This window comes from Lemur catta, chromosome 8, assembly GCF_020740605.2.
Source record: "Lemur catta isolate mLemCat1 chromosome 8, mLemCat1.pri, whole genome shotgun sequence".
Lineage (NCBI taxonomy): Eukaryota > Metazoa > Chordata > Mammalia > Primates > Lemuridae > Lemur > Lemur catta.
The window spans coordinates 38,502,005-38,525,185 of record NC_059135.1 but is presented as its reverse complement, the minus strand read 5'-3'; the positions used below and the strand labels follow the sequence as shown (position 1 = coordinate 38,525,185).

At 38.5% G+C, this 23,181-nt stretch overlaps 1 protein-coding gene across 4 annotated transcripts in view; it reads left to right on the top strand.

Annotated features, from left to right (window-relative positions):
* MYO1B (myosin IB) overlaps nucleotides 1-8,353 on the top strand; it is a 172,487-nt gene extending 164,134 nt beyond the window's left edge. For all 4 annotated transcript variants that reach the window (XM_045560108.1, XM_045560107.1, XM_045560105.1 and 1 more), the window contains 2 exons: nucleotides 364-491; nucleotides 7,012-8,353. In XM_045560108.1, the coding sequence (XP_045416064.1) occupies nucleotides 364-491; nucleotides 7,012-7,135 (252 nt within the window). In that variant the 3' untranslated portion in view covers nucleotides 7,136-8,353. The remainder of the gene's footprint in view (nucleotides 1-363; nucleotides 492-7,011) is intronic.
* Nucleotides 8,354-23,181: the final 14,828 nt, after the last annotated feature.

Genomic DNA, 23,181 nt, shown 5'->3' with positions numbered 1-23,181 from the left:
CTCCAGAATGAGTCGCAGGTGAGGTCAGCACTCTCTGAACCTGAGTGTTGTCAGGGATTCACATTCGGTGGGGCTGCTGCAGGGCCTGAGAGTCTACTTTTCTAACAAGCTCCCAGGCGACGCAGGTGGTGCTTCCGGTCCATTGACCAGCTTTGGATACCAAGGGGTTAGGAGACCTTATGAAGTGCTCTGAGCAAGTTGGAAGAAAGACTGCTCTTGTCATTATTGTTTGCTTTGGGAGAATGGACTCCAGTGTCTGAGGTTTTAGAGAGACTGTAAATACGTTCTTAGCCAAGCCTGTGAGCGTTTACCTCCTAAGGTGTCTTTAATTATGATAGTCTACCTCTTGGTTTGTCCTTTTAGGGCTCAGAAGCAGCCAGTAAAGGAGACTTTCTCTTCAGCAGTGACCACCTAATTGAAATGGCCACCAAGCTCTATCGCACGACGCTCAGCCAAACCAAACAGAAGCTCAATATTGAAATTTCCGATGAGTATGTTCATTACTGTTTGAATGTGCCTTTTCACTTTCAGCTTTATTGTTTGAATTCAGATCTTTGATTTCATTCAGTAACACAGCAAGTAGTTGTTAAGTCCCAGGTATGTGTCCAGTAGCTGTTGTACGTGATAAATGGACAGTGAATGCCACTGACCACGTCCCTGCCCTCATATACCTGACATTCTAGTGTTCCAAATGGTTAGATTTGAAATGACCTTTTCTTTTCATACATGGATAGCTAGAGTTATTGGTAAGCATTCCATACTGACAAGAGTTTGTTAGTGCTAAGACTGATATAAATTTGAAATTCACTTTTTTAACTTCCTGTTAAGGTTCTGATTATAGAGGCTGATTATTTGCATACAGGTTGGGGCATCCTCCCATTTAGTGAATCTATCTATGAGTTGTCTGGATGAGTTTGAGTTACTAGATTGATTGATGCTTAATTAGTTACCTTTTAATAAATTGTTTACTACCTGCTTATGTACTTCTAAGCATGGGTAGTAAAAATTTGTATAAGCCAGATTGCTTAGGAAATGATCTTATTTTCTAGTTTTAAAAAGTCTATTCTGTTTCATCTTTTCCTAAAAGTCTTTCTAAAATAAATTCATACTCATTTTTGCCCCTCTGTAAGTCAAACTCTCTTTGATGTGTTAGGATCTGCAGTGCTAAAGGCTTATCTTAAATTCTCATTGAACACTAAGAATGTTGCTTAGATTGGGTAGGACATTGGGCTTTATGTACACTCTACATTGGAAATTGCTGTTTGGACTAAATAACTTTTCTTGTTAATGAGGCCTTTCTCATAAAACAAAGAATATTACGAAAAAAGATAATGGTTGGTTGGGTTCCAGTTAATTAAGGTTTTAACATGTTAGGGCCTGTTAGAGCTTTAAAATCCCTTTAGTTGAAATGTTTCATAATTTGGGATAATGGGCTTTGGTGGGACTGCTAATTCCCACTCATCACGGGAAGATTATATGTATTTCAGGTGCAGAAGCTTCTCGGGGGTGGGTCGGTGGGTGGGGGGTGTGTGTGTGTATGGCTGAATGAAGCGACATCATAGTTGGCCCACTACATTAATAAGGAAATCACACCAAAATCCAGGCCACAAAGGATTGCTACTTTTAAGCATGTCCCAAACGGATATTCTAAGAACACTACTCTAATAGAACATTAATAACGATGTATTGTGAAAAACATGCTCTCTGGTGGAAATTTAAAATCTTCGCTATAGCACTTCTCGGAGCCTGTAAAATCTTGTGGCACGCTGTGACTCTCTGGGGGGGATTTGGGAGGATAGCATGTGCTGTGTTCCCTAAATGTAGTCAACGACAGAACCCCTCCAGTGGCTCTCAGCACCTGTGCTCAGAGGCACGCAGTCTGGGAAACAAGGCAGGGACCCTGCCCCGTCACAGAGGGCATGTGATATTCTGGATGAAATAAGCCTTCAGTGAACATAGTTATCTGAGTGAAGATTTACAGTGGGCCATGTGAAGAAAACAAACATTTGATAGCTTTATAATACTTTTCCTTCTCCACTTCCTAATTATCCATTGGTCTCATAAAAATCAAACAGCTGATGGAACCTTGCATAGCACCCGTGGATCCCTTCCTAGGTGGCACTGGACGCCTGGAGAGGAGGTTTCCAGAGCAGCCTCTGTTCCATAACCCCAGGGAGCTCTTAGGCAGAGGTGCCTGTGCCTGTGTACGTCATCCCTGAGTGGCTTCACTCCATTTCATTGCCAGCTGTGTAGAACCAGTATTGGAAACCACGTGCAGTTCAGTGACTAAACCCCTCTTTGATGTATCCTTTTCAGAAGTAGTAGATACTCTAACAAACCCATATAATCATTATGGATAAACTGGATGTCATGGGAAGAAGTCAAAGTTTTGTTTATTCTTCAGTGCAGTTTTAACCTTCACATATAGAAGTGAGAATTGAATTCGGTGAGAGACTCAACTGCCTTGTAATTCCACTCCTTAAACTTCCAGACTGTTCAATCTGTAAATAGATTACATTTTAAAGATAACCTGCAAGATGTATAGTACAGTCATACACTGCATAATGATGCTTCAGTTAGCGATGGACCACATATACAACAGTGGTCCCATACGATTATAATGGAGCTGATAAATTCCTATCACCTAGTGACATTGTAGCTGTCGCAATGTCATAGTGCAAGGTATTACTCACATGTTTGTGGTGATGCTGGTGTAGACAATCTACTGTGCTGCTGGTCATATGAAAGTATAGCACGTGTAATTACGTACAGTACATAATATTTGACAATGATAATAAACCACAGTGTTATTGGTTTATGTGTTTACTTTTTATCATTATTTTACTTCATTATTATATTTATTTCTATATATAAAAAACCGTTTACTATAAAACAGCCTCAGGCAGGTCCTTCAGGAGGTATTTCAAAAGAAGGCATGTTATCATAGGAGATAACAGCTCCATACGTGTTATTGCCCCTGAAGATATTCCAGTGGGACAAGTTGTGGATGTAGAAGACAGTGATGGTGACAGTCCTGACCCTGTGTAGGCCTAGACGAAGGGGTATGTGTGTGTGTGTGTGTGTGTGTGTTGTGTGTGTGTGTGTGTTAGTTTTTAACAAAAAAGTTTAAAACATAAAATATTAAAAATAGAAAAAAGCTTATAGAGTAAGAATTAAAGAAAGAAAACATTTTTGTACAGCTGTACAATGTGTTTGTTTTAAGCTAAGTGTTACTCCAAAAAAGTCAAAAAGTTTATAAAGTATAAAAATTATAGTGAGCTAAAGTTAATTTATTATTGAAGAAAAAAATATTTTTTATAAATTTAGTGTAGCCTAAGTATACAGTGTTTATAAAATCTACAATAGCATGCGGGCCTTCACACTCACTCACCACTCACTCACGGACTCACACAGAGCAACTTCCGGTCTTGCAAGCTCCATTCATGGTTAAGTGTTCTATATGGGTATACAATTTTTTAATCTTTTGTACCATATTTTTACTGTACCTTTTCTATGTTTCATTATGTTCAGATATACAAATACTTACCCTTGTGTTACAGTACCTACAGTATAAAGTATAGTCACATACTGTACAGGTTTGTAGGCTAGGAGTAATGGGCTGTACCATACAGCCTAGGTGTGCAGTAGGCTGCACCATCTAGGTTTGTGTACACTCTGTGATGTCCGCACAATGATGAAATTGCCTAATGATGCCTTTCTCAGAACATATTCATAAAGTGAATTTTTTCTATTAAACATTTTAAATATATGTATATATACATGTATATATATAGGTACTCCCCCGTGCACACATACATATATCATTTAAGTTATACAATTGTTTTTCTGAATAATTTAAATCCAAGCAACTAATCTGTGTTCCTTTTACTTTGAAATTCTAACTGTCATTAATGCTATGAAATAATACGTCTATGTTATTATTTGCTAGAGGACAATTTTCAGTTCTCTTCTGTGAAATAATAGTGATAAATAATAGAGATAAATAAGAGTACTTACCTCCTAGGATTGTCTTAAAGCTGAGCTAATAATATGTGTAAGTGGCCAAGAGCAGTGTGTACATGGTAAACACTCAGTACATTTAGCTCTTGTTGTTTCTAGCATGAATCTTGATCATGATTTGTAAACATGGAGATAATTAATGGATGCTAAAGTTATTGGGGAAAGAAGTTCCTGTACATTTATTACACTACAGATGGTCTTTGAAAATTAAAACGTAAGAGTATTTTTTAAATGCGTGGATTTGTGTTAAACTTGAAAGATGTTTCTTCTTTCTTTGAGGCACGTAGATATAAGTATGCATGCCAGAGACATAGATAGGCTAATCTGGAACGATAGCTGTGTTTTTTTCCCCAGTACTTTTGAGTTAAAAAGAAACAACTCATTTAAAAGATCAGAAGTACTATCCTTATAAAACAACTCATGAATTAGTTTATGTGTTAGGTTTCACCGCAGTAGATAACATTTGCAAAAGGTGGTCTCTTCAGACCTTGAAACTGAAACTGATGTATAAAGAGCAGGGCTGTTTAGATCCTTGCTGTTGCCATGGATGTCAGCCGAGTCAGTGGTCAGTCGGTGGTAGTTAGGTTGACTCACTTAATAATGTGCCATTAACTCAAAAAACTGTTCCCCGAGAAACGTATGGAAAATGGTGTAACATTATGCTGATGGTGGCAGCCGCAAAGAAAAGATCGCCAGTTTTGAGATGGGAAGACTTGGTTTCCGGCCCAGCCATGCAGCTTTTGTGCCCACCCAGTGAAGCTGTCCTTCAGGGCAGGGATCGGGCTGTACACAGCTGGGTGCCCCTCACAGCACCAGCACGGGGAAGGTGGAAGAATAATCTGTGGACAGCCACTTGGCCCCTGCTGGTCTGTGAAAGGAAAGATTTGGACTGAAGTGTAGTTTCCCTCAATGTATCATGTGGTGCTGGTGGTATAAGAGATGGTTTTAGGTGGATTTTTAAATATATTTATAATTTTATGTAAATATTTTAATAGGTATTAAAAATATACATGGAAGATCAAACTCATGATTTTATCCTTATTCTGTAGGCTACTATAATTTTGAAATGTATTTATTTAGAGTAGAAATAACTATTAGCATATTTATACAGATGTGACAAAAATTATGTAGGAAGTATGAGTAACGAGTGTTTAGAAACTATAGTCCAGAGGGTCTCCAGATGCCTTTTCTGAAATTCTTTATTTTCTCAATTTTTTGTTAATGAAATAGGATCTCACCCCAATTTATATTTTTGCCATACAGAAATGGAGAAAAATGGGAATATAACATGTTGGTCTTCCCATTTGAAACATGGAAATAATTATTTTTAGCTCTTCTTACCTTATTGGAATATGATGAGTTAATAAACCTCAGTTTACTTAGGGCTAAATGATAACTACAAGAAATACTATGCAGTGATATAATTCAGTGTAAGAAGTGCTAACGGGAAGGGGTGATAGAGATTGAGTCCCCCTTATTCGGAATGCTTGGGACCAGAAGTGTTCCAGATTTCGGTTTTTTTCAGATTTTGGAATACAGTCACAAGTCATTTAATGACAGGGATATGTTCTGAGAAATACATCATTGGGCAGTTTCATCATTCTGTGAACATCATAGAATGTACTCACACAAACCCAGTTGGTATACCTTATCACACACCAGGGCTATATGGCAGAGCCTATTGCTCCTAGACTACAAACCTGTACAGCATGTTGCTGTTCTGTGGGCAGGTGTAACACAATGGTAAATATTTGTGTATCTAAACATAGAAAAGGTACAGTAAAAATATGGTATGAAAGATAAAAAATGGTACACCTCTCTAGGACACTTACCATGAATGGAGCCTGCAGGACGGGAAGTTGCTCTGTGTGAGTCTGTGAGTGAGTGGGGAGTGAGTGTGAAGGCCTAGGACATTACCCTACGCTGCTGTAGACTTTAATAAACACTCCACACTTAGGCTACACTAAATTTATAATGAAAATATTTTTCTTTCTTCAATAATAAATTAACCTTAGCTCCCTGTAACTTTTTACTTTATAAACTTTTTAATTTTTTTTAACTTTTTAACTCCTTTGTATTATAACACTTAAAACACAAACACATTGTATAGCTGTACAAAAATATTTTCTTTCTTTATATCCTTACTCTATAATCTCTTTTCTATTCGTAATATTTTTATTTTTTACTTTTTTGTTAAAAACTAAGACACAGACACACACACATTAGCCTAGGCCTACACGGGTTCGGGATCAGCAATATCACTGTCCTCCACTTCCATATCTTGTCCCCTGGGAAGGTCTTCAGGGGCAGTAACACATATAGAGTGTCATCTCCTATGACGACAATGCCTTCTTCTGGAATAGCTCCTGGAGGACCTGCCTGAGCCTGGTTTATAGTGAACTTTTTTTTTAATAAGTAGAAGGAGTATACTCCAAAATGAGAAAAGTATAGATAGCATAGTAAATACATAAACCAGTAACACAGTCATTTATTATCATTGTCAAGTATTATGTACTGTACATAATTGTATATGCTCTATTTTTATATGACTGGCAGCCAAGGAGGTTTGTTTACACCAGCATCACCACAAACATGTGAGCAGTGTATTGCTCTACAACACTGGGATAGCTGCACAGTCAATAGGTGATAGGAATTTTTCAGCTGCATCATAATCTTATGAGACCACCATTGTATGTGAGGTCCATAGTTGACCAAAATGTCTTTATGCAGCACATAACTATATTTGCATTATACTTAACTGGTTCAGCATCAATCCACAAATCTGAAATTCGAAACACTCAAGCAAGCATTTCCTTTGAACTTCATGTTGGTGCTCAAAAAATTTCAGATTTTGGATTTTTGGATAAGTTAGGGATGCTCAGCCTGTACTTGTCAAGATCAATGTCTATTAAAATACAAAAGCTAGTGTTACTGTAATCACTAGCTATTTTGTGCATACTTTCTTTCATTTGTTTTATTCTTTTCTCCTAGGTTCCTGGTACAGTTCAGACAAGACAAAGTTTGTGTGAAGTTTATTCAGGGCAACCAGAAAAATGGGAGTGTCCCAACCTGCAAACGAAAAAACAACCGTCTGCTTGAAGTTGCTGTCCCTTAACTAGCGCCTCCCCTCTACTTTCATGGACTTGTTTCTTTGTAATGGTGCAATTTGGTTTTGTTTTGTTTGGGATTCATGGTATGTTTGGGAATGGCCAAAGGCTAACTGTTAGAGTCCTTTGGTGAAATAAAAATATTTGACTAATCAATTTTTATTATTGGAATAGTTTTAACCTTTCAAATACATGTTCTGTCCTGGAGCAGGATTGTAGAAACTAACAGTGTCTATTTTCATGTCATATGTGTTCTTTGTTTAGTCATCATGTTAGATCTGTGTACCCTAAGTCAACATATTACTCATAAATCATTAACACATATAAGTGTAGGAAATGGTCTTAAAAGATAGTACATGCATTCATCAAATATTTATTCAATGCCTACTATGTGCTAGGCGCTGTGCTAGATGGTATGAAAACTTACTAGGGAAACTTTTTATTTTTAAGGCCATTCCATTCTGGCTGGTTTGTGCTGGTTTAACAACCGCTAAGAAGGTTTGAAAATGTTGAGACCAAAACAATAACTGTTCATGGTGGACAGCATTGTTAGGAACCCTGTAGTATGATCTTTAACAATGTGTGCTTCAAGAAGGGCTGGTCCTAGGAGGGAGTAGAAATATATGACTAAGTAAAACCCCTCTCCATGTGGTTTCTGTTTGGAAAAAAAAACAACAAAAAACTGACATTTGAACAGGACTTTTAATCTGTTTAGATCTCCTGTAATTATTTTTAAACAGTAGGAAACAGAAGTCATTCTTATTTTAGAAGCAGTGACAGAAGCGGTCCAGTAAGAGTAGATGTTCCTGTTTCTGGTAAACATACATGATCCTAGGTACACTAATATCTGCAGAGGATTGTTTTCACCCAAGTTTGAGTAGATATTTTAAACAGCTAACACAGCGAAGGGCTAAAAGCCTTTCAGATAGTGGGAAACATTCTGTATGATGTGCAATAAAACATCCAAGATCTTTTTTGAAAGTTTTATTTATAATATACATTTTTGTATGAGAAAGGTGATTGGTACAGGGTGCATATTCTAGTCAAGGATCAAAATTAAGTTTGTGTAATTTGCAGGGCTTTCTTTCTTTCTTCAAATTTACAATAAGAATTCATTTTGGAAACTACATTTTAAACTTTGGAATCAAATTGTTTCTTATTTGGGAGGATAATGTATATACATTGGTATTATGTTAAATAATAAAATTGTTCTAAATTTGGTGCCATTCGCTGGATCACAGCTGTATTTTTGTATGTCAAGCTATTTTTGTATGTTGTGTGTCAATGTATCATCGCACAGAAAGGTTTTGCAATCCAAACATTATATGTTCTCTGTGAAATTGAATTTCACTTATCTTTTTATAAACCGAAACATTCATTGAAAATATTTTCTGGGGATTTTCTTTTGATTTTTGTACTTTGTGTTTATTGGTACAGGTAGAGGATATAATTACTTTCATTCTTCTCCGCCATGTGCCTAAAGTGGTAGATTAATATAGGTGAGTAGAAATTTGGGACTGAGTGGGGGTTTTCTTAATGTTTTTTAAAATATGTAATACATTCACATTGTTCAACACACAAGTATAAGAAGGTGTAGAATACAAATTCTCCTATCATTCACCCATCTCTCAATTCCCACCCATCCCCCAAAAAGTAAACCATTGTTTGTAGTTGCTTTTGAGAGCTTGTTTGGAGGTTCTATCAGAGGAGCGCAGCTACTCGTATACCCTTGACCGAAGAACAATCCTCCTCTGTCAGGGAAGATCACCCTCTTCGTCCAGCACTTACAGTCTTGCCACTGAAGTGTTCAATAATTCTGATCATGGAACTCAGTCTGCATGAGTTGAGACTTTACTTGGTGGGATAGTTTTGCTGAACTTCAGCCAGAAAGCTTCCTTGCGTCCCAAGGTGAAAGTGCTTCACATTCTGCACTAAGAGAGCAGTAATATTAATAACTTGACCACACTAGAAATGAGGAGAGAGCCCCCACGGCCCAGGTTACCCGGTATAGAGAAGTGTTTTCCAAAATGTCACCAAGCATCAATCTGTGTCAAAATCACAAGAAAAGCTTGTTTAAAAAAAAACGACAATGTTAAAAAAAACAAACAAAAAACCCCTGCCAATTCTTGGGCCATCCCCTGTACCAACTGAATGAGAATTTCCAGAATAGAGTTTAAAAATAGTCATTTTCAAGAAAATCTCTGTGATTCAAACACATTAAAGTTTGAGAACTGTTAAGAAAAATACTAGAGCTGGCCGGGCGCAATGGCTCACGCCTGTAATCCTAGCACTCTGGGAGGCCGAGGCGGGTGGATCGCTCAAGGTCAGGAGTTCGAGACCAGCCTGAGCAACAGCGAGACCCTGTCTCTACTAAAAATAGAAAGAAATTATATGGACAACTAAAAGTATATATAGAAAAAATTAGCCGGGCATGGTGGCGCATGCCTGTAGTCCCAGCTACTCGGGAGGCTGAGGCAGTAGGATCGCTTAAGCCCAGGAGTTTGAGGTTGCTGTGAGCTAGGCTGACGCCACGGCACTCACTCTAGCCTGGGCAACAGAGCAAGACTCTGTCTCAAAAAAAAAAAAAAAAAATACTAGAGCTTCTCTGTAGCTATGCACAGCAATCTACATCTAAAAAGTCCCCTCTGGTGATTCTGATTCATGCCCAAGTATGAGAACCACTGGTCTAGAGCTTCTCTCTGGCTGTACACGGCATTGTTGGCCACAACAGCCAGTGCGGCCCGCCACCTCAACGCCTGACTAGAGGTTACAGGTAACCATGGGATCACCCTATTACAACGGGCAAGCAACTGAGACTGCTTTATCTTTGGGTTTCTGTCACTGTCCTGCAATGGAGAGTTGAAGTATTGGTGGCACTCCAGAATTCCTGTATATTCTGGCCTAGCCACACAGCCCTAACTTGTTCTCAGCCATCACTTAGAAGGTTGCCCAGCCCCTGGCATGACTAACAGATGTTATGCTTGAAAAAAGTAAACAGGTAACGAGCACCAAAAATCAGACCACGGTAGTTGCCAAGGTAAGCAGTGTGATTGATGTAGTTGTTCTTGACTTTGGTATCCATCTACCCCAGGACAAGAAAGGAATATGGGAATAGTTATCCTATAATAACTGGTGACAGTTCTGTATCTCACACCTTTGGAATAATAACCTGGACCCAGAACTCAGATGTAAGGTCTTCAGCTCAAGTATGAAAACCGTTGCTCATACTCCAGGGGCGATGGGGTGTGTCCGTAACGGTGAAGAAGCAGGGTAAGAGTTCTGGGAATCATAAGCACATCTTCAATATTGAGGATTTGGCTGAGATCTAAGAGAATGAACTGTTTTATTATTATACCATTTAATATGCTGAGAACTCTCAAGTTCATGTAATTGAATATAATTATGATAATGAGAACATGATTTAAAATTCTTTTTTTGGCCAAATATAAAAGACAAACTTTTTTTTTCTTATCTGTTGTTTTTCCTATAATAGGTAAGGTATTTCTTAGACTTCTTGAAATCTTCAAATAGTAAGTACTTTTTTAAATGGTGTGTGTTGCTGGGGAAGGATTTAGTAAATTCATTAACGCATTGTATTAAGAGCCTTTGTTTTTAAGCTGGGCATTGTTTTCCATGAATACTGTGGCACTCAAATTCTAAAACAATTAGAGGCACAAGGGTAGCGGGTAACAGGGAATAGAATGGAGGGCAGTCCTTCAGCTTTTTTTCCTCCTGGTGAGAAAAACAGCTGTAAGCTTTCATTATCCATTTGAAGGTTTTCCTTTAGGTTATTATCATTGGAGGAGCTCTTTCTTTGTATCTTGTTTTAATAATTCTATTATGTGCTCTTTGATTCTCAGGTTTTTGTCAGCTAAACCCTGGGAAGCCATGACATTGATGAGCTCGCACTTGCTCTCTGGTCTCATCAGCTTCTATTTCAATAGCCACACGGGAGAAGATTAATTGTTTTGAGTTGGTTTCTTCCAAACCTTGGAATGTTTGCCTCTTTTTTTTTTTTTCTGGTTTGAAGATTATTTTCAAAATCTGGAATTAATCACAATACAGCATACGCCACAATCTCTTCCTCATTAACTTTTTTCTCACTGGCATGGTGGCCAGATCCCCTGTGCAAAGTTCCATAAAATTCAACAGAAATGTAACTTTATAACCAAGGAAAATAGTCTCAACTTCTCAGTGTTTTAAGAAGGGAATGGGGAACAGAATTTAATGACATATTCACCCAAAGGCCTGGCAGTACTGAGAGAAAGAAAGATAAACCAGCTACCTGATTTCAATTATATTCATCCCAACTTTCTTTTTTCTTTTCTTCTCTTTTTTGAGGGGGAGAAATGGGCTCACTGATTGATAGAACTGGCATATTCTCTTTAAAAATAAACCTTGTAATGACATACACATCAGAAATGTGCACATGGAGGTGAACCCATCCATGTATTAATAAGTAGCACCCAATACAAGAGGTACCCCAAAGATAGCAGCCAGAAGCCCCCTTCTCCATCCCAGTCATAATCCCTATCAAAAGTAACTTTGATCTTGTTGTCTAGTACCATATATTAATTGTGCTCATTTTAAAACTTTATGTAAGTGGAATCATACAATATGTAGTCTTCTGCCTGGCTTCTTTCATTCAACAATGTGTTCAACATTGTGAAATTCATTCATATTTTTGCACATAGCTAAGTTTGTTGATCCTCCTGGCTGTGTAATAATTCATCGTGTGCACAGACTGCCATTTTGTGATCCTTGTAACTGTTGATGGCCATGTGGCTATTGTACATAGTGCTGTAACAGGCGTTCTGGTACATGTCTTTTGGTGAATGTATGTAGGCAGAACTGCTAGATCACAGGATAAGCTTATGTTCAGTCTTAGCAGATTCTGTCCAAGTGCTTCCAAGGGAGCTGTACCATTGATGCTCTACCAGCAGTGTCTGAGGGTTGTAGTTGCTCTACATCCTTGCCGTACCTGCTGTTGTCAGTCTTAAATGCTGGTCTTTCTGGTGGATCTTAGCCTTAATTTTCATTTTTCCGATGACTAAATGAGCTCAATCACCTTTTCAGTATTGGCCGTTTGGATACCACCTTCAGTGTCAGCTGAAGTATTTTGCCAATTTTTCTGTTGTCTATTTTTTCTTTTTGATTTGTAGTTCCACATATATTTCGAATACGAGATCTTTATGTGGGTGGAAGTATCTTCTCACAGTGTGTGGTTACCTTTTTCTTCTCAGTGTCTTGATGAACAGAAATTCTATTTTAGTGTACAGTTTATCAATTCTTTCCTTTATGGTTAGTACATTTTGCTTCCTGTTTAAGAAATATTTGCTTACCCAAAGTTATGAAGGATATATGCTTATGTTTTCTTGTAGAAGCTTTATTGTTTTACCTTTCACATGTAGATTTTCAGTTCATATGGAGTTGATTTTTTTTAATGGCATAGGGGATCAAGATTTATGTTTTCCCTGTATGGATAACCAGTGAGCCCAGCACCTTTTACTGCAAAGGCCAACCTGGCCCCAGTGCACTGTTTGTAGTTTCTGTCTTCTGTTGCATTGTTTATCTATCTTTGTGTCAACACTGAACTGTGTTCATTATTGTGGCTTTGAAATATGTTGGCATAGTGGCTTAAAAGTGAAATTCATAACTCTTAGTGACAGGTTGTAAGCTTTGGTGATAAGAGTGGGGGAAAGCATTAAAACTAATAAATATGCACTTTCAGATATGTGGAACAGTGATAGTTCATCGGAGTTCTTAAATTAGGAACATAAAATAAGCTCTTCCCTTTAGCCACAGGGATTTGAGCATGGGAGTTCCTAATGGGATCACACGGGGAAAATACTAGATATTTCCTTGAAGTAAATTAAGAACTTCTCTTTCTGTGTGATTTTGGTTTTCCATTGACTCAGTGGTTTTTATCCATATTACTAGTCATCCCCCTTTTAAATTTTCCATAAAGTCTTCCTAAAATTACTGTCTTATGTAAGTGCATGTGAATGTTTTCTTAGTTTTTAGGTGAGACTGCCTGTTTCCCTCCCTTGGATTGATTCGAGACCTCTGAGGGTTTTTCTAATTCTTTAAATATTACAGTTGGTTATCTCATGCAATGATAATAGTTTATAGATGGGGCCAGATGCCGCCAGAGGTGGAGTCCGTATCTTTGTTTGGCTTTTCTATACCTTCTACATTTTTTTTAATTAAAAAAAAAAGATGTACTAAATTATTTCCCAGTAATCACCCAATCCATTTTTTTGTATGTAGTTCTGAGCTAGTTAAATTCAGAATTGCCTTTTTAAAAATAATCTCTGCCAGCTCAGCTTTCCTGAAATTGGGATTTTAACAGAGAGGAATAGTACCAAAAAGGCAGATGAACCGTTTTAGTAGCAATAAAGACGTATATACATCATATTTTTTTTTCATGAGGAGCAAATTATAGTCAAAGGAAAATATGTTTAATTCATTTTCTATATACCAATAAGAATCAATTGCTTGGAAAAGTCAAATAGGAAATGAATAAGTTCTGTAGCCATCTAAACTCATATACTGAAAGGAGGTGAGGAGAGTTGCTAAGGCATTACACAGCAGGAAGTAAAAATTTTTCCCCATTCTTCCTGAACCTGAAAGTAGTCCTTAGCTCCAAATTCACCTTCTTTGTTTATTCAGCAATATAACTAGTATGGTAATATTGCCATTCTGTTGTCTCTTAAATCCAAACTTTTAGAATGGGACAATGACATATTTAACCAGAGCATCAATCAAGACTCATTCTCCTTGATACAGCCCCTAAAATGACCTGAAAATCGATTTCTTGGAGTTTGAAAACAACAGCTTTTAGAATAGAAGCTCTTAGAGGATAGAGCTTTATCTACTAGGTGGGGCAGAGCACTCTTTCATGTAAAACTACCTAATACTTTCTGATGGGAGAAAATGAAATAAGTTTCTATTCAGATGGCCAAACCTGGCAGTATTGAGATCATGCCATGTACACAGGAGAGAAAACTTACTATTACCTTAAGCATTATTTTATAGCCTTTGGGTAACTATAAACAAAAATAAAAAGGAAGATATTCATAGGTGCCTAGGTGCCTTTGATGGAACATACCTTCACTTTACTGTGGCTTTGAATATAAATGCGGCAAAAGTTCTTGTGTTTGTATTGTTATGAACAAATTAATGTAGAGATCCAGGAGATGGTAATAGGTGGAATCTAGTCTTTCTGATCATCTCAGAGGCTATTTGCCAACAGCTGTCTTTACTTCCTAGCACAAATTGGACTTGGATCTGAAAAAGAAATGGGATCTGGTAACATTAAATGAAAAGCACTTGGGAACTGTTGCTGGAACATTATTAAAAGGGAAGGAAATCCACCCACTGATTTGTTCTTTTCACTAAAAAAAAAGCCCCACAGATGAAGATGCCATGTGTTGTGTCTTGAATTGTCCCAAACCACACCAGACACACAGGCAAAGTTTGTTTGAAAAATTTATTTCAGAAGTGTGGTTTGATAGGTATAAACGCAGACACACCATTCGTATCCCTGTAATTTCTGAAGAGCACATGTGGCAAATTAGGAAAATGGATACGAGTCTGCTCTACACATCTTGCATTGTAGTAAGCAATCATTAGTCACATGGTTTCCACTGGCCTCCCAAAGCAAACCCGTCTTTGAATACATCATCTTTGGGGAAACCCCTTTGGGAGTTCATTATATTTTCTGCTAAGACATGGTACATTCTAGTAATAGGAACTGCTTTATGTTTAGTGTAGAGATTTAAATTCTTCTGATTTTGCCATCAAGTCCTATTTTGAGTGATCAAGTCGCTCATTTTCCAATAACTGCATCACCATTTGTTCTTTCCATTGAGCTAGTGAAATGCTTTTAGACCTAAATTAGATCCGTGAATGAGCAATTTTGCTCTTCACTTCAACCAGTCTTGCCAAATGTTTGTCATTAGCCAGAAATGCCGGTTGATGGCTTGGCAGAAACCCTATTCTGCCGCTCAAATAAAGGTACATCAAGAGTGTCTCAGAGATTGCCATCTTGATTTAGCATGTGGATGCCGAAGACTGTACTAGTAAAAGAAAGCACTTTTGACACTTGTCTAAAAAGAATATTTTCTCTTTACACTTAGGGTTTCAAGAATATCAATGAAACAGAATTTTAAGAGATTATCAATGTCATCTAGTTGGGTGATTCCCAATAGTTTCTAGTATGAAGACCGTTTTTTAATTTCTTCATTAACACCTATATAGTGGTAGGCATGCTTTTAGCATCTTTTAATTGGGCCAAATACATAATGTTTAAAGTTCAAGACAAGTAAATTTGCATTTTCTTAATGCACATCTAAATAGGTTTGGAAAATGGCATTACATATGTTTACAAATCTTATTTAATACAGTCAACAGAATATATACTTGGTTCATGTGAACTTACAAAACTCCAAAGTCTGGAAATGGCCAATCTATACTTTCCAATCTCTTCACTTTATAGATAAGAAAAATTGGGGCCCAGAAAGATTCAATGGTTGGTACGAGATTTTGTGGTTATTGACAGGACTAGAATACAATCTATTTCTTCTTGTTTTTCCACTCCTACAAGCTCCCCTAGGAGAATTAGGAAAATATGCCCCAACTCTTGAGTTTTCATTTATGAACTTGTAGTGGTGGATATTAATGTAAGATGCTGCAATTAAAAAAAAAAGGTACAGGAAAGATGGGACCCCAGTGTGGAAGCCAAAACTGGTAGGGCCTGACACATAGTAAATTGTTCAGTAAATAGAGCAGATGCCTTTCTGTAATACCTGTTTATGGGGCTTACCTTCCATTCCTGTGGACCATCCCTCTGGCAGGTATTGGGCATAGCAGATTTGTGTTTTGCAGTTCTTGAAGCTCCAAAAGATGTTTCAGAAAGAAACTTTCTCTCTTGTGGGTCTTTCCTGAGTAAAGTAATATTGATATGATAATTAAATAAGTTTTTCCCTGGTCTTCATTTTTTCTGGTATTATAAGAGTTATTGCTAAGCTAATTAAGATGGTGCTTATTCCAAAACAAAACTTTATCTTCATGTCACAAGTATAAACTATCATGCAGCATGGTCACCCATTTCAGAAACACATTGTGTCTTCCCCTCCTCCATGAAATTATTACTTGAGTCCACAGGACTCACTTTTTGTGGAAGAACCGACATAGATGTCTAAGGAAGAGGGAAGCCCATTGCAGGTGCTAGAAGAAAAACTTTAGACAAATTAAATTTAGCAGAGTTTATTTGAGCAAAGAACAATTGCTTAGTCAGGCAGCACTCAATCAGAATAGGGTCAAAGAGCTCCACCCAGCAGTGTAAGAAGCGAGAATTTACATACTGGATGCAAAAGCAAAGTAGAGAGATCACCTGATAGGCTACAGGGAGGCATCGCCTTATTTGGACACGATGTGATGAGTTGGTAGCCTGTGATTGGCTGAAATTTGGCTGTTTATTAAACTCCTAAGTTTTAGTTTGTTTCTATTCTACGGTTAGGCTGCAGTTCCATATGTAGGAACTCAAAGTCCAGAGACACCCTCAGGTTAGTGGCTTCCTGCTTATTTAACTTAACGCATGTAGAAGAATGATTTGTCAGGCAAGCCAGGCCTTATTTCAGATGGCCCTTTCTTGGATTCAATGCTCTTTCAGACAAGTTGAGGTTCTAGGTACTCTCCTGATTTCTCCCAAAGGGAAGAGGAAGGAATAGAGACCACCAGCTGCCTGAAAAGACATAGGGAATTTAAATATTTCAACTCTTGGGGAAAATTGTTATTTTAAATTGATAGTGCCCACGTACTCACTTTCAAAATAATGTTTAAGTCTGTGTAAGAATGCGGCACTGAATGTTGTTTTGTTTTTAGAGCAATTGTGGCTGCTCGCAACACATACCATTTATTTAATAGGAAAGTTAAGAGAAACAAATTAGGTTTCATGAGGCTGAAGTAAGCCAACGCCAGCTACCTCTGATAAACAACGTAATGATGGGTATTTGTACAGATTTGTACTGCTGAGACTCGAGGGCCTTAGCATCATTTATCTTTTTGGGAGAACATTTTGGAGTGGATTGGAAGTTACTTCTAGAGTTAGTGTCATTAGATCTGACTCTTGGTTTACACACACACACACACACACACACAGCCTTTGTAGCACATGCTTCAGTAGAAGCTTGTTGATCAAGGATACACCTTGGTTAATCTCACTTTGCCCTTGTCTCTCCACCCCTCAAGCTTCTCAGGACAAATGCTATGTAGGAACCCAAATTATTGGCATTGGTGTTTGGCCCTGAAGCAATCACTATGTGAGGGGTATTACTCATAGTTTTCTTATGAAAAATTAGTAACTCAATATTTAACTGATAAACACTAAAATGGCACAAGGTAAAATGTGTCACCAATGAAAATTTGATTGAAGAATGGTATGAAAAGTGCAACTGTAACTTCCACCTTGGTTCTTTTCTGAAATGACTCTGGTGGGTCACTCTCTTGAACATGACAACCACATTCTGTTCAGAAAGCATAGGCTTGATACCCTCTGTTTCTTCTCCATGTACGGTATGAATCCAGGCCCTAGCTGGCTTGCTCTCAGGGTAGTCAGTGTCCCTCCTAAATGCAGCCTCCAGAATGGAACACGATGCTCCATTGTGACAACCTAGAGTTCTTCACTTCTAGGGGAGCTGACAGACATATTGGAAGCCACTTCCAGTTAGAGAAAAACAAAAACAAGCTATTGGGGAAAAAAGTGGAATGATGAGAAAAAAAATTTACAAAAATCCTAAACTTTTGAGAACGTGCCTAAAAAAGGCATGCTTATCCCTGGGGATAGATTTTGTTGTTGATAAGTATATGCCGTACAGCACAGGCATGGTTGGTTTCTTTTTAAGTAAGCTATTACTTTTTTGTTGCCTCCCTCTTATTTTCTAGACCCACTAATAAAATAATTCTGTTGCAGAAGAAAATTAGAATCGTGATCAGATAGGTTTTCTACAAAAATGGCTACAGATTGAAAATATTTTTTCGACTGCTGGAGCTGGGACCAAGAGAACAGTGGTTTTAGCATCTTAAGCATGTCCTCCAGCACTTGGTGTGAATGACAGTTGATAGAGACAGGACCCACTGGCAAGCTGCCACCCGAGCTCCAAATGGCCCTTGAACCTACACAGCTGGTGCTTTGGACCGTAAAGAGAAACAATTGCATCTGCAGAGTTTTACTTATGCTTCATTTAAGATTTGTAAGGGAATCGTTTACTACTGTTCCCCTTTAAAACGTTGGGGCTCAGATGCTAAAGAAGCCAACTATATAGACCTATTTCTGTCACTCATTCAACATGGGACGCCTTATTTCCATTTAAATGTTAGATATGGTGTGCGTGTGAGAATATGCCTGTGTGCATATGTACGTGGGTGTACAGTTAAAAAGAAGAGAAACATAAAACCTCCCTATGTGCTTATTTTCTTGAACTTTAACCTCATCTTGCAAACAGGCAGACTGGACCTCTCCATCTGTGATGCATCTAATCAGGAAGTACTGGAGATATTTTTGTAACTGTTTTGCAACATAATGCTGCATTTTTCTACCCTCCTTAAAAATAATATGTCCTGTCCCTCAAATATCATAACACTTGGGTTAAAATTTGAAAAAAGCAAAAAGAACAAAATAGAGTTCCATGATGCCAGCTTGGATTGTATCCACCAACTCGACCAAGCAAAGTCCCAGATGTCAGGCCCCTAGGGGTCACTGTTAATTCCTTCCCTGCTACTGGAGAAATGTAGCTTCCTTTCATGCCTTCAGGAAAATGCTCCATTGCTCTCCGCTGAGTGGACTGGTGTTACCCTTGTGGCTCTAGGTCGTTCTGACAGATTGATGGTGAAGTAGGGGGAGAGAGATGGGAGAACTGAGGATGACCTGGTGGAGACAGGGATATGGCCAAGCTGTGTGTACAGAGCAGCACGCAAGGCAGGGCAAAGCATGGGGTGTCGGGCCAGAGATTATAAGTGGGAGAAAATATTCTGCAATGGCAAAGAGGCTGCTCAAGCTGCATGCCTTAACATACTCTCTAATGGATAAATAGTGTTTGATTATTCCTTATTTTATCCTTCCAATTAGTTTTCTAGAACTCAATTATAAAAATGGTTTTTTTTTAATCAAAAGTTATTTCTGTAAATTTTAAAATTAACTTTTTGGAAAGACTCCACATGGGAACTTTCTAAGTCATGAAACATCTTGTGTATTTGAATGAAACTGCCTTCACCACCCCCCTTCCATTCCACGCCTACTGACCACTCTGGATGGGATGGCTGCCTGCCCTGGGAGGACATCTCCACCACCCCCACCCCCACCCCCACCGCTTTTCACTCCAGCCCCACCCGGGGGCGTTGTACACGACGGCATTTGGCACTCCATCCCTGCTTGCCGTTCTCTCAGCTGCAATTGCTGCCTCTCTGGAAAGCTCACACTCTTCTGGACGTGCACACGCGTATAACCTCCTTCCTTCTCGCCCCTTAGCCTCTCTGTTGCCTCAGGAGAATTGTGTTTCTTCAACTTCATGCAATCTTTGAACCAAAAATGTGTGCTAATCATGGTGAAATAACTTTCCTTTAGACTCTAAACCTTTTTGGCACCAGGGACCGGTTTCACGGAAGACAATTTTTCCGTGGACTCGGGGAGAATGGTTCTAGGATGATTCAAGCACATTACATTTACTGTGCAGTCAAACCTCTCTGCTAACGATAACCTGTATTTGCAGCCGCTCCCCAGCACTAGCATCACTGCCTCAGCTCCACCTCAGATCACCAGCATTAGATTCTCATAAGGAGTGTGCAACCCAGATCCCTCGAATGTGCAGTTTACAGTAGGGTTTGTGCTCCTGTAAGAATCTAATGCCAGCTGATCTGACAGGCGGGGGAGCTTATGCAGTGACCTGAGTTACGGGGAGTTGCTGTAAATACGGATGAATCTTCTCTCACTCGCTGCCACTCACCTCCTGCTGTGCGGCCCAGTCCTGACAGGCCTCGGACCAGCACCAGTCTGCAGCCCAGGGGTTGGGACCACAGCTTTAGAGCACTTAGATAACTTTTTTAAACGTTTACACTCATGACTGAGATTCTTTTATGAGTTTGTCTCTCCCCTACAAAAGGGTAGGTAACTCGATGAAGGTAGAGACTTGGGTTTTTCACAACTTCTTTTTTTCTATTCCAATTTTTCTATATAGTGGCAGACAAATGGCAGACATTCAATAGATATTTGCAAAATTATTGAATGAATGAATGCAATTAATATTGATCTCTGTCAGATACTGTTCTAGGTGCTGAGGAAATAATGGCAAATAAAATTGACAAGTCCCTGGGCTCCTGCAGGTTACATTCTAATTGATGATTACGTCAAATTATCCTCATCGAAATAGGAGAAAAAGCATTTTAACTGAAAATAGAAAAAAAAACTCTAAAGACCTTAAAAATACATATAGTCTATCTCCTCATCTTTTTCTAGTGTAAACTTCTCCTGAAGTGCCAGTTTTCAAATGGAAATATTTCTTATTTTACTTTATAAATAACAATATTAGTTATTTCTCTCTCAATGACAAGTAGTATTATTTTCAATTATGCGTCACTGCAAACGAGGTGTTTCAAAACCACAGGACATGAATAGGCTTTGGGGATGAGCATAGGAATCCAACCATCTTTTAGAACGATTTTTATGGAAAAAGATATTCATGGTCTCTAACAAAAAAATAAACTCTTGAAATACAGCCTATCTGCATAGTTAAAGGGAATTTCAGCATAGACAAAACCCAACGAACTGTTGAAAGAAGAATTGCAAAGTGTTAATAACCTAGCTCTTTAAAAAAAAAAAAAGATGTAAATAAATATTTCATCTACTCAATCGCCCAACATCATTATCAAGAAAGAGAACTTGACTATGGCCGTGCAGTGTGTCAGTTCAGTCTCCTTCCCAGTTTAGGGGCTGCCCATCCCTCAGGCTTCTCCTCTTCCAAAGGAAAAAACCAAACAAACAAACAGCTGTCACCTCTGTTGATGTGGAAGACTATTTACCAACTAGAAAAGGTGGACAAACCTTTTCAACAAGTCACATGAATTCTTGTTACGTATTAAAATTAAAAGGCGTATTGTGTGAAAGTCTTCCCAATATAAATACTATGTTACTTTTGCAGAATTTCTTTTATTTTCTTCATCTTCTTACATTATTGCTTCCCTTTCATTCATTCATTTATCCATTAAATAGTCACAGAAAGGAATATTATAAAAACTAGGTAATGACATAAAAGTGTATAATATTCCCCACAAAATATGTACATGTGCTACATGTTGCATTGTCATTAGAGTTTAAAGACTTTAAAGTTATGGTAGCAGTGACTCTAAACTGGACCCAACTTAAGCTGAAACTTTCACTATCTTCTCTGTCATTTATTTTATACAATTATGAGTGTGGCAAAAAGCAACAAGTACCTCGATATTTAAGATAATGAAAAAATGGCATATATTCATTCAAATACATTTAATCTTCCAGTTAATTTTTTATTCATATTAATTCTGCTTAAATATTTTCACATATGTTGATAATGATCCTTTTAAAGACAAAATCCATTTTCTGCTGAGACAGATGCTTTCTTATGCATCTTGTTATAGCCGAGAGCACCTAAGTGTACAGCTATGTGAATCACGGAATGGTGAGAGGTGTAGTGTGTCTACCTACCGAACATGGGAGAGCCAAAGTGTCAAACAGGCATTAGCTAAATAGATGCTGTTCTGAAGAATCTACCTCTTACATGAACGAGACTCTTCTGCATGTACCCATCATTTAAAGAAAAACTGGTATTGACACCTGCACTTGTGAAACATAATTTAGGGACAGTTTTCACTTCATTAAGGATTTCTTCCCTTTGGGAAAGAATTTACCACGGAGCTTTTTCAGGTAGCCAACAATATCAGTGAATTTTTAAAGTTCAGTTTCTAAGTTTTCAAAAAGAGCAACATTGCTGAGAGGGGAGGTAAGACTGCGGGGGTCCCTTTGCGTAATTCTCGTGTCCCACTAGATCGCCCTCTCTCGGCGTCTTTCATTGCTGCGGTCACCCCAGCTGAATGAGCACATTTGCCTTCTTCATTTTTCCAGTCATAAACGTTTTCTTTATTATGTGAAGGTGTGGGCGACACGGCAGCCCCGCGCTTCTTAAGAACGTGAGCCTCCTTCTTGAAGCATTCTGCTCAGGGCAGGTATTACGATCTCTTCAGCTTGGAGGTGCTGACTGATTTTTTTGTTTTTTTTTTTTCCTACACCAAAGCTTTCATCTCAACCCATTAGGGAAAATGCCACATAAATCATGGAGTCAGTGATAGCCGTGGCAGGCACCGCCTGCCTCCATCCGAAGGGCCCGCAGGGTACGTGAGGAGGAGTAGCAGCCCAGGACCCAGACCTGCCGGAGGCTGGCCTCTGCAAGCTGCTGTCCCCCCGCCTGGCTTCCAGTGTGGGAAGTATGACAAAGAGCGAGGACTCAAAGGCAGACTGCCGGCACCGCCTGACGTGAAGGAGGACTCCAGCCGGCCAGATGTTCCGAGTCACATGTGGAGAAATGCTTGTGGTCGGATTCTGTTTGAAACTGATTGTTGAAACTCTCATGAGACAGCCTGTGACAAATTGTATAATAAAAATGTTAAAAATAGTATATTTATTCGCTGGAAAAGCTGAGTTCCCACAATTCAGCGAGCTGGGAAAATTGCTAAAGGTTTTGGACACAAAGTGCTGATTCCCTGTTCTTATAACCCTTTCATTACCCATATGTTTTTTCGTTGTAATTTTTGTTTTTCTGAACTCTTAACAATGCTCCAGATAGCCCTTAAAAAAACAACTTAAATTTTTGAATAAAATTTTAAAATGTACATTAATATTGATAAATTAATCACAAAGAATGCTTTCTATATATATACAAACACTGTCCAATAGAAATATAATGTAAGCCGGCCAGGCGCGGTGGCTCACACCTGTAATCCTAGCACTCTGGGAGGCTGAGGTGAG